Source organism: Schistocerca americana, chromosome 5 (assembly GCF_021461395.2).
Source record: "Schistocerca americana isolate TAMUIC-IGC-003095 chromosome 5, iqSchAmer2.1, whole genome shotgun sequence".
NCBI lineage: Eukaryota > Metazoa > Arthropoda > Insecta > Orthoptera > Acrididae > Schistocerca > Schistocerca americana.
In genome coordinates, this window is record NC_060123.1 from 488,225,321 (window position 1) to 488,239,687 (window position 14,367).

At 38.4% G+C, this 14,367-nt stretch overlaps 1 protein-coding gene across 1 annotated transcript in view; it reads right to left on the bottom strand.

The window, feature by feature from the left end:
* LOC124615632 (activating signal cointegrator 1) overlaps positions 1–14,367 on the bottom strand; it is a 115,696-nt gene that overhangs the window by 54,983 nt on the left and 46,346 nt on the right. Inside the window, exon 5 of the mRNA XM_047143640.1 lies at positions 3,610–3,728. Within this exon, the coding sequence (XP_046999596.1) occupies positions 3,610–3,728 (119 nt within the window). The remainder of the gene's footprint in view (positions 1–3,609; positions 3,729–14,367) is intronic.

Here is a 14,367-nt window from a genome sequence, read left to right on the forward strand (position 1 = left end):
TAGTACCTGAAGACACCACCATTACACCACAGAGACCTCTTACAGAATTGCACTCATTCTTCCCTATTTACAACAGTCGGTCATTCTTCCACCTTACAAAACTGCACTCATGATTAGTAGCCGAAGATGCTAGCTAAACCACGGAGACCTCTTATGGAACAGCACTCATTCTTCCTTATTTAAGATATTTGGTCATTCTTCCGCGCTCTCTGGCTGTTGAAACTTCTTGGTCATCTAAGAAATAATTGTCTTTAATTTATTGATGAGATAGTCGAACGTCTCTCTATTCATCCACACATATTCGAAGAATTTGTATGGTGATCTTAATAATTGATGATATAATTTACGAAATTCCCCATGAAGATTCCTCCCTTCAGACATTTCACGCATGGTGCTCCTTTGTCACCTTATTTTCCTAAGTAAAGCTAATTTTGTTGCCTTACTCTCGAACTACAGTATTCTACTGTTTAGAGGCACTGTTTTATAGAAAAAAACAGTCAATTCTAATAGCCGTCTTGTAGCGGAAGATAATTCCTTGCACACAGGACACCAGAGTGTATCGCCCGAAGCTGCTGCTTCTTGCTGGAGTGTCGCATATCCAGAGGTCACTCACTCTTGGTTGCTTCGGATGCTTACGTATGATGTGGCCTGCCGATGTGCAAAAATTAAATTTTTTGACCTAATAGTTTTCAAAATATTGGATGATAAGTATTTCATATTGACCAGAACACCATCTCCCAGCACAGGCACCAGCGTTTGGCAAGCAATACAGCTTTAACAAAAGCCGCCTCAGCGCAGAATGCAAAGCACACATCTGTAGGAGTGAAAGGGTTAACCATATTTATCCCCATTACAAGTCCTCAATGTCTGTCAGGGAATTTAGTTACATCCGGTAACAAAACAATGTGCAGTGAACTTGTGTTGGTTGGTGAATAACAGTTTGGTCTTCATTTGATAAAATGTAATTCGCCAAAGATGTTGCTAGATTAAATGGTAGTGGGTGAGTGCAGGGGCAGGTTTTACTTTGGAAACGACTGGAGGGGTAGGAACCTTGGGGTATAGGGAAAGTCATCTGGAAAAATCATAAGGTTTGACAAGAATGTTGAGAGATTAGGATGGTGAAGGAAGGTGGGAATGGGTGGTGTGGGGAGGATGTCGGAGAGAGATGATCTCATTTCAGGAACTGACTTAAGGAGGACACAGCACTGGCAAATTAATGAGTTGAGGCATTCAACACAAGGGTGCACTGGGTCATAACTTTATAGTTTTCTTGAGTGAATCTTTCTTCTGATGCAACATTCTTGTTGATAGTGTTTAAATGTTGTATCTATCAGAAACCAAGTAAACACAGTTAACAAAATTATGCAAAATGTATTCCTACGGCAAGATTTTGTTAAGCTCAATTAAGTAGCAATGGAAGTCTTTCAGTTGTGCTGCCAATGATATTTCTAGACATTTAATAATCACATATATACACTAATCTAAAAACTAGTCGTAATAACAAAGTTTACACTTGAACAAGGTGTATTTGTGACAACTGGTATTGTCAGAAATGTGGAATCAACTGCAAACAATTTGATGAAAGTGTGGAGTACAATGAAACATTTTCTGTGTACAGGACAGGGAAAAAGACAGCTAATGTTTGTGTTATTTAAATAATTTTACTCACAATTAAAATTTCACATACATGAATCTACGACAACACTCTGTTCCTATAGTTAACTGAGAGCAAAGACTTGACAAGAGATACCACAAGGTTATCATTGCTCTGCCATCACTGACTGCAAAGTAGCATAGTTGAGTGAAAATGTACATACAATTACAGGCACCTACCTCAACATTTCTAGGTTAGAAAGATACGAAACAGAACCTACTCAACATAGAGAAACTACTGAGGAAGAGGCTGCCTGCATGAATAAGCAACACCCACAGACAGTGTAACAGTCCTTATTCTCCTCTTTTCAACAAACGTTTTATGTTTTCCAGAAAAATCATGTCCCAAGTTATTCATATTCAAATTTTCGGGTTCCAGAATGTTCCAATACTAAAATATACTTCTTTCAAAAATTCACTACCAGATTTTTGTAGCCCACATTTTTCTGATTCCAAAAATGCCTACTTTCACTAGAATAATGAGTTAGGTTGTAAATTATTCAACTAGGAAAACCTAACTTTCTCAAAACTTTATGATCAGCTTTGGAAATCCTAACACACATAGAAACCAGACTCATAAAATAGTACCTCTAACTCTGCCTTTTTTAGTTATACAGCTCACAGTTAAACTTGCTCTTTTGCCTATTGCATCTTTATATTTTTTTAATTTTCCTGATTTTTACGTTATTATTCAACATGTAATAGGGCTATATTCAAACATTTTATAATTTCTGATATTACGGTTGTCTACAAATAGGCCTGGCACATGTCTCTACAATCAGTCATTAGTTTGAATTCAACATCAATAGTATGCAACTACTGTATTATCAGTTAGTCAGTGATTAGGTATCAAAACATCAATAACATGTAATGAGTTGTTGTCATTAGAGAACTGTGTAATATCATGTTAATGAATGTAGTTTACAAGCCTTAACTCTTGCTTGTAAAAAAGCTGATCATCAGACAAGGATCACTGATTATAAATAAAAATCAAGAGTTCAAACATGAAGTACTGTAGTATGGTGTACATTATTTGACATATATTCATTATATCCTTCAACAGCAGGAAGACAACCATCACTGAACAACTATGAAGTTACCGAATGCTGAATACCAGCTGAGCAAACATACAACCCTATACAGGTTAACACATCATCTCTCAAATCTATTGTAATAACACAATCATACAACCAAATTTTATACAGTGAGAGGTTAACTGTTTACAATCAAATCTGATTTCTCTCTTCAATGAGATGTCATAACATATTAATTCTAATAAGAATGGATTTGAATTGTTCCTTCTGTCATCAATATCTCAAAACTTTGCATATCTTAGTTCCCATTACCCAGCTGAGATTTAGGTATTCTAATCATGGAAAAAGAAATTGTGTCAAATTAACACCTTATAGTTAGTCAATCACCGTCTCCACAACTGGAATGTGATTTTTTTCAAGAGCAGTCAACTGGCAACTAAAGAACTGTCCACAGAAGAATGTCTGCCTTTGAATGGAAGGAAGAAAGATTTATGTTTACAGTGTCATAACTTGCAAGGTCAGTGGAAACAGAGAACAAGTTGAAATTGGATAGGGTGGATTGGGAAATAAACTGTTTCCGGTTTTCAAGGAAACCATCTAACATCCCTGAAGCAATTCAGGAAAACCACATAAAACTTAAATCTGAGCAGCTGACAGAAGACTGAACCCTGGTGGTTATCCCAAATGTGAGTCCAGTGACTTAACAACTTTGTCATCCCATTCAGCATATTTGCAAGATCGTGAAGATGATCAAAACCATCCAGTCAAGGAATGCCTTACTTGAAACCTAATCTGCATAATAAGTAATTTTATTTGATGTAATCTTATGTAACAAAAATATTAGTTGCCGAAATAATGATGAACAACAATAGCACTAATAACAACAGTATTGTTAATTTGATCCATGCCAATAATTTCTCACCAAGTTTTTGCAAACAAAGCAAGGTCCAGAGCCTTCTTGTTCACAAACTATTCTGCCACAATGCAGACAGTTGTTAATAAGCCCATGTTTGCTAGCTTGGCAGTCACAGCGATGTCGACCTTAAAGACAAAAAATAGCAAGAGTTATAAAAATACAAAAAAGTGTAAGCATGTATAGTTAACTACATTGAATATTTCACATAATCTATACTGGGAAGTAACAAACGTTATAATTAAGCCATAGTAATGCCAGTAAATAGTTGGAAAAAAAGGACCATATCCACAAAAAACAAAACTGGTTGACAAAACTTATAAACAGTGCAAAGAAATTAGGGTTGACGGCTTCAAAAATTCAAAGTGGAACTGTGTTTGATGTTAGCATGATCTGTACAGCAACTTTACATTCAAAGAGTGTAATCCTAAAAATGCCTCACTTATATTGATATGAATTCATAGTTTAAATAATGACAATATTACGAATGATTGCTACTCACCACAGAGAGATGTTGAGTTCCCACTGTTTCGTAGTTTAAATAAATATTTAAACAGACAACTGAGGAAGTTAGTACTTAAATAAACTAAAGGTGAAAAAAAGACTCCATTGTAATCATGTTGCATAATTTCAAAGCAAATTCTGAAGCTTTCAACAGCTGTCATCACCATGACCTTCAAAAGTGCAACTACTGACTGCAAGGGTTTGCACAGTGTTCTCATTATATAGATGACTTGAGTGACACATGAAACATGCACAGTACAGGAAGTTGGACAGCTTGTAGCAGATTTGGTTCGCCACATGTCTGCATTAAATCAGGTGGCACAAGGGGCTGGCACCACATTTGAATTACCACCTGTGTTTGTCTTTGCTCGTAGATCAAGTCCTATCACCATACCCTACTAACTATGTCCCCCTGATCTTGCTCATCTCTTTCATGAGGAAATTCAAATATGAAGATATGTTCCCTAAACCTTAATCTTTTCAAGCTGTATTTTGAGCCTATTCTCTAGGAATACGATGAGTATTATGAGAGGATGAATAGAACAGCAATAGGTACTGAACTACTGGCAGCTGCCATAAACTTCTTCCTGGAGAGTTCTGAAAAATAATCTTTCAAATTTTCAACTGTCTTATTTCATCCAGTACATCTATAACACATTTTTATATGGCCTCATGGAGACGGTGCATTGCAACAATGTGCGGATCACATGAATGATGCTCGTCCCAACATTATACTGGGTGTCCCACTCAAACCTCCCTGATTTCAAGAACCCAGGAGAGAAAAACCATAGTAGATAAGGCAGTCAAAAATGCACCACATTGTAGAGCATCTCAAAGAATTTATATTCCCACATCAGAAATGCCAAGTATCGTCGCCAGTGTGCAGCATGGTTGCATGAAAGGAAAATGGCGACTCAACAGCAGTGTGCGCAAGCAGTAAGGTGGTTTGCAGAAACAAAATCGCCGATTACTGTGCAAAGAAATTATCGTCTTATGTATGAGTGTGATCCACCTGATGTAAAAACAATTAAGGAATGGTATAGGAAGTTTCTGGCACAGGAAGTGTTCTGAAACATTCTGGTAGTGCACATTACGGAGTTTCAGAAGAGACAGTGGAGGATATCAGACAAACGTTTCTCAGAAGCCCACGTAAGTCAATTCGTCAAGCACCTAGGCAACTTGTGTACCTTGATCAACATTGCATCGTGTAGTTCACCAGCGTCTTTGTATGTGTGCTTACAAAGTGCAAATCCTGCAACATCTGACGCCAAACAACAAATCACGCCGACAACAATTTGCTGCGGATATGCTGCAGCGTATTGAAATGGATGCCAGCTTCCCGGAAAGATGTTTATTCTCAGATGAGGCAACCTTCCATCTATCAGGAAGGGTTAATAGGCATAATGTTTGGATTTGGGGTTCACAAAATCTGCACATTGTCATTGAAAATGTTCATGATAGCTCTAAACTAAATGTCTGGTGCAGGCTGATGCATGACAGGATTGTTGGACCGTTCTTCTTTGCAGAACAAACAGTGAATGGGTCAGTGTATCAGGACATGTTGGAACAGTTTGTGTACCCTCAGATACGAGATTTGCAACCCAATATCATTTTTCAACAAGATGGAGTTCCGCCGCATTGGTCAATGGCTGTTCGCAAGTTCCTGGATAGGAAGTTTCCCAATTGTTGGATCAGACACGGAGGACCCATTGCCTGGCCACCACGTTTACCCGACATTATGCCGCCTGATTTCTTCATGTGGGGATTCATGAAGGGCCACGTGTATGTGACCAAAGTGGACGATATTCCTACGTTGTGACATCATACTGCTAATGCGATTGCAACAATAACAGAGGAAATGTTACAAAGAACTTGGCCAGAAATTAAATATAGAGTTGATATTATTTGTGCTACAAATGGTTCACATGTAGAGGTCTATTGATGATAAATAAATAAATTCTTTCAGATGCTCTACAATGTGGTGCATTTTTCATTGTCGTATGTACTGTGGGTCTTTTTTTCCTGGGTCTTTGAAATCAGGGAGGTTTGAATGGGACACCCTGTATTTACTGGAGAGAATGAGAGAATAGGCAACTACCCTTTTTGGATATGTAGAGCAAAAGGGCGAAGGCTAGCTTCGTCATTCAGTGTACAGAGAACCAAACACCACCACCTCATACCTGAATGCAAATAAGTTTTCATTATCCCTTGCACAAAAAGTTTATAGTCAATGTGTTGGTATACGCAGCTAAGATGATTTCTGATGAGGACCATCTACAGTTTAACATTCGCGATTTATACTGAATGAAAATGATTACCGTATTTACTCGAATCGAAGCTGCACTTTTTTCTGGTTTTTGTAATCCAAAAAACCGCCTGCAGCTTAGAATCGAGTGCAAAGAAAGTGGATGTTCTGAAAAATATTAGTTGGTGCCGACACAACTAACTTCTGCCGTCGAATATATGTAGCGCTACACAGGCACGCTTTACAGGAACAAAGATAAATACTGGCACTAAAACCTTCGTGTCAGTAAAATAAATTTAAAAAAAAGTAAAAAACGAGCTTTTTTCTCCGCCTCAAGTATGAATGTAGCAGCCTTTCAAGAATTCATAGCAACAAAATAAATTTCTTTACACAAAAATACCAACAATGCACAAGGATTAGGATTGTCGCACGAGTTGATACACTGGGGCTCATTAAGATTTCAGGTAGCGGCACCTATTGCTTCTTGGAATTTTGTGAAATGCTTGTTGATGTTAGTGAACCATAATGAAGCGCTTACATCATAGTGCCAAATTCAAGAGGGGAGTTATTTCTTTTGCGGAACAAAGTTCTAATCGTGCTCAGGTCTGTGATACGGAATTGACGAGAGCAATGTCAGGCGATGGTGACTGCAGAGAGACAAATTATTTGAACGTTCAAGTAGCAGGAAAGCATTTAGTGGGCCAAAGTGTGGCCACCATCGTGTGCTAGAAGTGATTTTAAATGAATTTGTTAAGGAACAGCATCCGAAATTCCTGCCTGTGAATGCAGAAATTTTAAAAATTAAGGCACATGAAATTGCTAGAGAGCAAAAAATCGAAAATTTTAAAGCTAGTCGCAGCTGGCTTGGTCTGTTTATGGAGCACTGGAGTTTTCACATCGGAAATGAACTTCAGTTCCACAAAAGCTGCCGAAAAATTATGAAGAAAAACTTGTGGAATTTCGGCGCTTCATAATTAGGTGGCACACAAAAAAGCAATACCTTCTTGGTCAGATGGGAAATGCTGACCATACTCCCATATATTTTGACAAGCCGTCAAATTATACGGTTGATGCCAAAGGAAAGAAAGACATAAGTGTTCTTACATCAGGGGATGAAAAACATTGGATGTCCGTCATGTTTGCTTGCACAGTAGATGGACATAAATTAACCCCATTCATAGTTTTCAAGTAAAAGACTTTACTGAAACCAGAAGTGTTTCCAAAAACTGTAATTGTACGAGCAAATGAAACTGGGTGGTTTTCGGAGGACATGATGCTGGAACGGATTAGGCATGTGTGGAATCGTCGTCCAGATGCAATGCTTGGTTTACACAAGTCTGTTGATATTAGACGCATACGCAGGCCATACAACACCTGCAGTAAAATGAAAATTAGAGGAAAGCAATACGGACTTGGCAGTAATTCCAGGCGGGATGACGTCAATTCTGCAACCACTTGACATCTGTTTGAACAAACCATTTAAGGACAAGCTTAAACCCATGTCCACAGACTGGCTTTCGAAAAGCGACAGACAACTGACTCCAACAAGACGTGTAAAACGCGCAAGTTTGTCGCAAGTGTGCCAATGGATTTATGATGCATGGAAGTGTGTTCCAAATCAGACTGTGCAACAAGCATTTAAAAAATGTTCGGTATCCAATGCACAAGATGGCATGGGGGACGATGCTCTGTATGAAGAAATGAGCAACAAAGAATCAAGTGATACTGATTCAGAATCATGACTGATATTTTAAACATTTCGTATAAGATGTATTACAAACCTAATAAAGTTTTGTTTTAAATTTCAGCCTTTAATCTCTAAATTATTTTCATTCTTATTTTATAAGTGTTGCTACTTTGCATTGCACAGGATAGAAAAGTGTGGAGAGCTGCATCAAACCAGTCTATGGACTGAAAACAACAACAACAACAACAACACATTCTGCATTTGAAGTCATCACTAAAAATCTACTAAGAAAATCTGACTGGCAAGACTGTTTGGGATGTATGTCAATGGGCAACTCTACGTTCTGAACTTCTTCCTACCTGTGACAAGAGATGGTTGCTAATAGGAACTTTTATGAATCGTGAATCACATGCAGTATTCTCTTCACCAAAAGAATAATACGAATGTAAACATTATGCCATGTATTCTTTCGTGTTTGCTGCTATCTCATTTAAATCCTGTCTGCCTAACAAAATATGAAACTCGACTGAGACAGCAGCAAATGGGGAAGAATATACAAATCATGTCACATTTATATTCATATTATTTTTATGCTAAATAGTGATACAGTCAGAAATGAAGCACGGCAACTGACTAGATTTTTAAATCTAAGATGACTCTAATTTCTGTGCAGAATGTAATGTACTAAAGAGGCGTCTGCAAAGATTTTCAAACGGAGAAAAATTTTCGCTAAACTCCCGTTCAGAACATCTTCTATCATACGCAGTCTATTATTTTGTTCTTGTTGATCATTATCAAAGAAAGCGGCAGTGTAAGTAACAACAAATAGTCTCTTGCCATTGTTTCGCTAATGAGACAATTCCTCTCTTTTTTTTATTGTAAGCTGCGGTAGCGCACACAAAAGCAAGCCATACAGCGAACATCAACGGTCGTAAACACTCATTATCAGAATGCGACAAACAATGCATGACACAGTACAATAATGCATTTTCAGCTTAGAGTGGCGTAAACACCTATAACAAAGACAACGACACTTATCAGATCAAAGCAAAATAAGCAACACATTCAAACCAGACGAAGCCCGTGAAAAAGGAAGGCTACCCATATAAATATATAAATACGGAAGGAGCACCTGACACATAGCAATGGCTGCCTGGTAAAGCTTAACTGCTAAGCTTACGACTCAAACCAAACTACTGTAGCTGTATCTTCATCCATTCGACCTAAGTTGTGTCTCAAGTTACAATGGACCAACTTTGTTTCGATTTGGAGGTGCGGTCTAAAACTTTCCTCCCCCCTTGAATGTCAAATCTCAAATTTCAGGTGCGGCTTAGACTCGGGAAATTTTTTTTCCCTTGATTTTGAGTCTCATTTTTCAAGTGTGGCTTAGATTCGAGTGCAGCTTAGATTCGAGTAAATACGGCACAGCTTGCATGTTGTAGAGGCTTTCAGGTGCCACCGACAAAGGACTTTTGTAATTCGCAGAAGAGGCCAAGTTAACAGCATTTCTTGTGTACTGTGAAGTAATGACCAGCAAAATAGGACACTTGCTCCTGAGATATGAATTGATACAATTGTTCTGGTCCACCTTCAGCATCTTGGATCTGTTATGCCTCATTAAAGACAATGTATGTCTTGAGTGTTTATGTGTGTGGCAGCTCTTGTGAATTTAGTAGCATCTACATAGGTCAAACAATCCCTAGGTCATCAAGCACTGTGCTGAGCAAATGTGTCACATAAAACAAAGAGTATTGGAAAGGAAAAGTTGGATGAACATTGCCTTTAAAATAGCCATACAGTACAGTTTGAAAAGACAAGGGTATTGGGATTCTAGGAGTACATACTTCAGTAGGGCATGGTTGTGGGACTTGGACACTGACCGAAAACTAAGACAGATGTTTGACACTTAAACAGTGGCAGGAACAGCAATTTCAAGCATACCTCTTATTGCTACCTCACACTATTCTGTCCAAAGCAGACCTGAGCTGGGAGAAGTTGCCCAGCGCATCATCCAAAATGAGACCTTTCAGCTTTCCTGTCTCAGATGCTGCTACTTTGCCTACACAAGCAGAACACAATACCAACACCGACAGTCAATAGTTTCACTTCTGGTATTCTATAGATCAGGGCATGGAATGACTGGTCTCTTAATAATGAGGACTAAAAAAGAGAAATGGGTAAGTTGATGTTAAATATAGTGGGAATTAGTAAAGAGAGGTGGCAGAAAACTGGATTTCTTGTCAGGTAAGTATAGAATTATCAACTCAAAATCAAATGCGGTAGTCACAGAAACAAAATTAATAATGAATATCAAAGATATGCAAGTAAACTATTATGAACAGCATAGTGAATACATTATCGTAGCGCCGGCCGGAGTGGCCGAGCAGTTCTAGATGCTACAGTCTGGAACCGCGCGACCGCTACCGTCGATGGTTCGAATCCTGCCTCGGATTGGATGTGTGTGACATCCTTAGGTTAGTTAGGTTTAAGTAATTCTAAGTTCTAGGGGACTGATGACCTCGGCAGTTAAGTCCCATAGTGCTCAGAGCCATTTGAACCATTATCGTAGCCAAGAAAAACACAAAGCCAAGACTCATCAAAGTAGTACAAGCATATGTGTCTGTTAGCTCTGCAAGTGATGAAGTGATTGAACAACTGTATGATGATATAAAATAAATTATTCTAATAGTTAAGAGAGGTGAAAATTTAATTGCGACAGGGGACTGGGATTTGAAAATACTTAAAGAAATAATGGAAAAAACAGTAGGATGTCATAAGACTAGGGGAAAGGAATGAAATGAGAAGCAAACTGGTAAAATTTTGCTCAGAGCAAAATTTAATTACTGCGGACATTCAGTTCAATCACGAAAGAAGATCTTACATGTGGAACAGACCCAGGGACAGTGGCAGCTGCTGTGTAAGAGCACATGAACAACCTAACTTTTGACACCTTGCAGATTTATTGATTATTTCTCTTTTTAAATGTTGTTAAACGTAACATAGATGCTGCAATCTGAAAGACATGGCACTTAAATCTATTGTGCTACTACTCCTCTAGACACCATGAAACTTGGCATCAGAGTCGTGGGCATACCAACAGTTGTGCACATTTTGAGGAGCTTCTGCGCATGCGCAACTCGCATGATGTAGTTGCCTTATAGCCAAATACATATGGATTTCATAAACAAAGTGCATGGGTCGTGATGTGCACAGTCACTCAACTAGAAGTTTATGTCAGTGCCACCAGGTGGTAGCACACTCTGGCAGACTTTTATCCCCGTTCCCTTGGCATAAATCCTGCTAGACGATAGCACACTCCTAAGGTATGTTAATTCACTCACTATATACTCCAGTAAACTTACATCAGACTTCATTAGATGCTAAAGTTGTATTGACAGTAAACCTATTTTGTGGGTTTTCTGAATGAGTTACAGTATTTTAAGTTATGAACTTTATCATACAGCCTAATGCACATCACCGTCCAGTGTAGCATTTTGGGGTTATGTAACAACTTTGGAGTGAAATATTCCCCTAACTCTTTGTACTGCCCCGTTTTAAAGAAGGAAAGAAAGATACAGGAGTAAAAAGCCACTGACTGTCTTTTGTATTTTGAAGCAAAGAAAAAATATGAATGCCTTGGCCTAGTTGAAATGAATGCAAACCGTGCATCCACATCTCCCCCAGTGGTGGGCCATGGTGGGCACTTAAAAACATTTGATCATGCATGATGCCCCCCCCCCCCCCCTTTTCCCCTTTCTCAGGGCCTACACTCAGGAGAATACTACCTAATAACCAGGTTCAACCAGTGGTTGATGAAGGGAAGGCCTATGAGCCACAGAGTAGTTTCCACATCATCCTTTCCAGATATACAAGCCACCACCAGCACCAACACAACAGGTGTTGAAATTATGCATTTTGATATTGTTTCTATTCAACAAATGGTGTAAGCAGAGGTTGAAACATGACCAATCTTTTCACCTCCCCTGCATATACCTACATTCATCATCCAATGTAAATGTAACAGTTATTTTGACCACATACCCGAATCCAGACACCTATTATAATTTTATCCAAGAATATGTATTGTTCTTCAGGAAACCCTGTTCTCTGAAACATATGCTCTTATTGTTCAAACATTTCATTGATATTACTCACATTTAGGCATTGAAATGTATCGGTGACAACAGGTGAAAAATTATGCTGGACTAGGACAAGAACTTGGATTTCCTGCTTTACCCAAGTGGTCGCATTATCCGCCTCAGCCATCTTCCACCAGATAGGAAGCAAAAGTATCTAGCAACAGTTAACCTGATGCCCCAGCTGCCCTGGCCTTCCCTCCTCCTGGATGACTTCAATGACTAAAGCCCTGTGGGGTGTATTAGAAAATGCAACGAGGCAATTTAAAACTTGATTTACACTAAAGTGGATAGAAGGAAATACAAGTGAACAAGCATTTGCAAACAATTTGCTGCATGCCTATTACATAGTCAGCACATCCGGGCACACCATCCATCACAAAAGAGTGCAGCATAACAAGGGCTGCTAATGGTGCTGCCTTCACCAGTGCCATAGTGACCAGCTGATGTATCAAGTGATGACATTTAAGCCAGTTCTCCTACCATCCAGCTGCCACTCGCCAGCTGTTATATTGCCTATGTAACAGTACTCTGTGAGCATGTGTTACTCTGCTTGTTATTGGACTTCTCTCACATTGAAGCTCTTTCGACTTGGATTTGTACGCTTATAGTCACATCGTGTTCAGAGTCAATCAAAACTGTTACTGGCACACAGAATATAACACAATACAGTAAGACCTATGATGCAAAACTTTGATGTTCTGGGGGAATTACACTGACCACTGTTTCAGAAGAAGTAAGCAAAATTGCACAGGAAAAAGGAAATTAAGTGTCTGACTTTGCCTGCAAGTGCAAAATGCTTGGAGGTAGTGCACTTAAAACTGAATTCCAGTTCCGTCTTTCCTTAGAACATACGTTGGTTGATGCTTTTTGCTCACTTTTCATTACAATTGAGTTGGAAATTTAAAAACAGAACATTAATTATCAAAAACCAACACAACCTGAAGATAGGCTAGAATGACAACACTGATTAGGAACTGTAGATGTTTCTATCACTGTAGTGACTGTTTTTGATTTCAATAGCTGCTATATATCTCAGGTAGTTTCTGATGTCAGCAGTAACTTACGTGAAGCACTTCAAGGATTAATCAAACAATGAAAAATCCAGGATGGAATGTAACAATATTGCACATCAAGGATTTTATTAAATAATGTGTTAAGGAAGATAATGCTGATAAAATTTGATTAATGAAATGTAAAATATACGTATGACCTGTCACATAGGCTACTTGAAAAAATATGCTATTTAGTTTATTAGAGGGCACATAGGAGTTGCCCGGGAACACAATTTTTATTTATCATCAAAAATTTCTAACACAGATGTGATACATAAGCCATGCAATCACAGCTAACATGAATGTAAGCAATGAAAACAGTTAGTCTTTCACACATTTTTTTATATTAATCAGCAAATACATAGCTACTTACACTTGTCTCTTGCAAGTAAATTTATGGAAGTTTTCTTTGGAATAAAAAGAAACATGAAGCTAGTGGTAATTCACTTTATTTCCTGTTGATGCATGCACCTAATGAATTTACTGTCTTTCCTGCATCCCAAGTTGGACTTTCGAGTGATTTTTGGTAATTTTCTGCCAATCACATTTATTTTCCTTTGGTATTTGGACTGTAGATCTCTTTAGATCCCAGAAGCACCTATGATATCTATATTCTTCTATCAGCAACATTACATTCTTTTCAGAACACTCCATCACACATGCAACTTTTGTCAACAGAAACAGACAACATAGAAGGAAAAAGCTTTATGTCCTGCTAGTGCAAAAATGAGAAGGAATGACCTTCCTTCGTTGGTTTCTTAAGGGAATGACAAACAGTGGAACACAGCAAACACTGAAGAATGTGGAACAAACACAAATGGATGTAGTTTACTTATACTCACCAACTGTTAACACCAGCCAAAATTCTCATTCCCCAATGCTTGTTCACTTGTCATCGCTCTGGTGTAAACTAGGCTTAATGGAAACGAAAAATCACAGATCTTGATTTGTGATTATTCAATAGTGGCACTGCTACTCATTCCATTGTGGCACATGGAACATATCCAGCCACATTCCTTTTCATCTAGATCTCCAGTCTCCTCTCCCAAATCAAATAGGGGGTACATTACAACATCTTTCAAGGTTGCTATTTCCCTGTTGTTTTGTCCCTCCGACACTTAACTGCCTATGCACCCACCA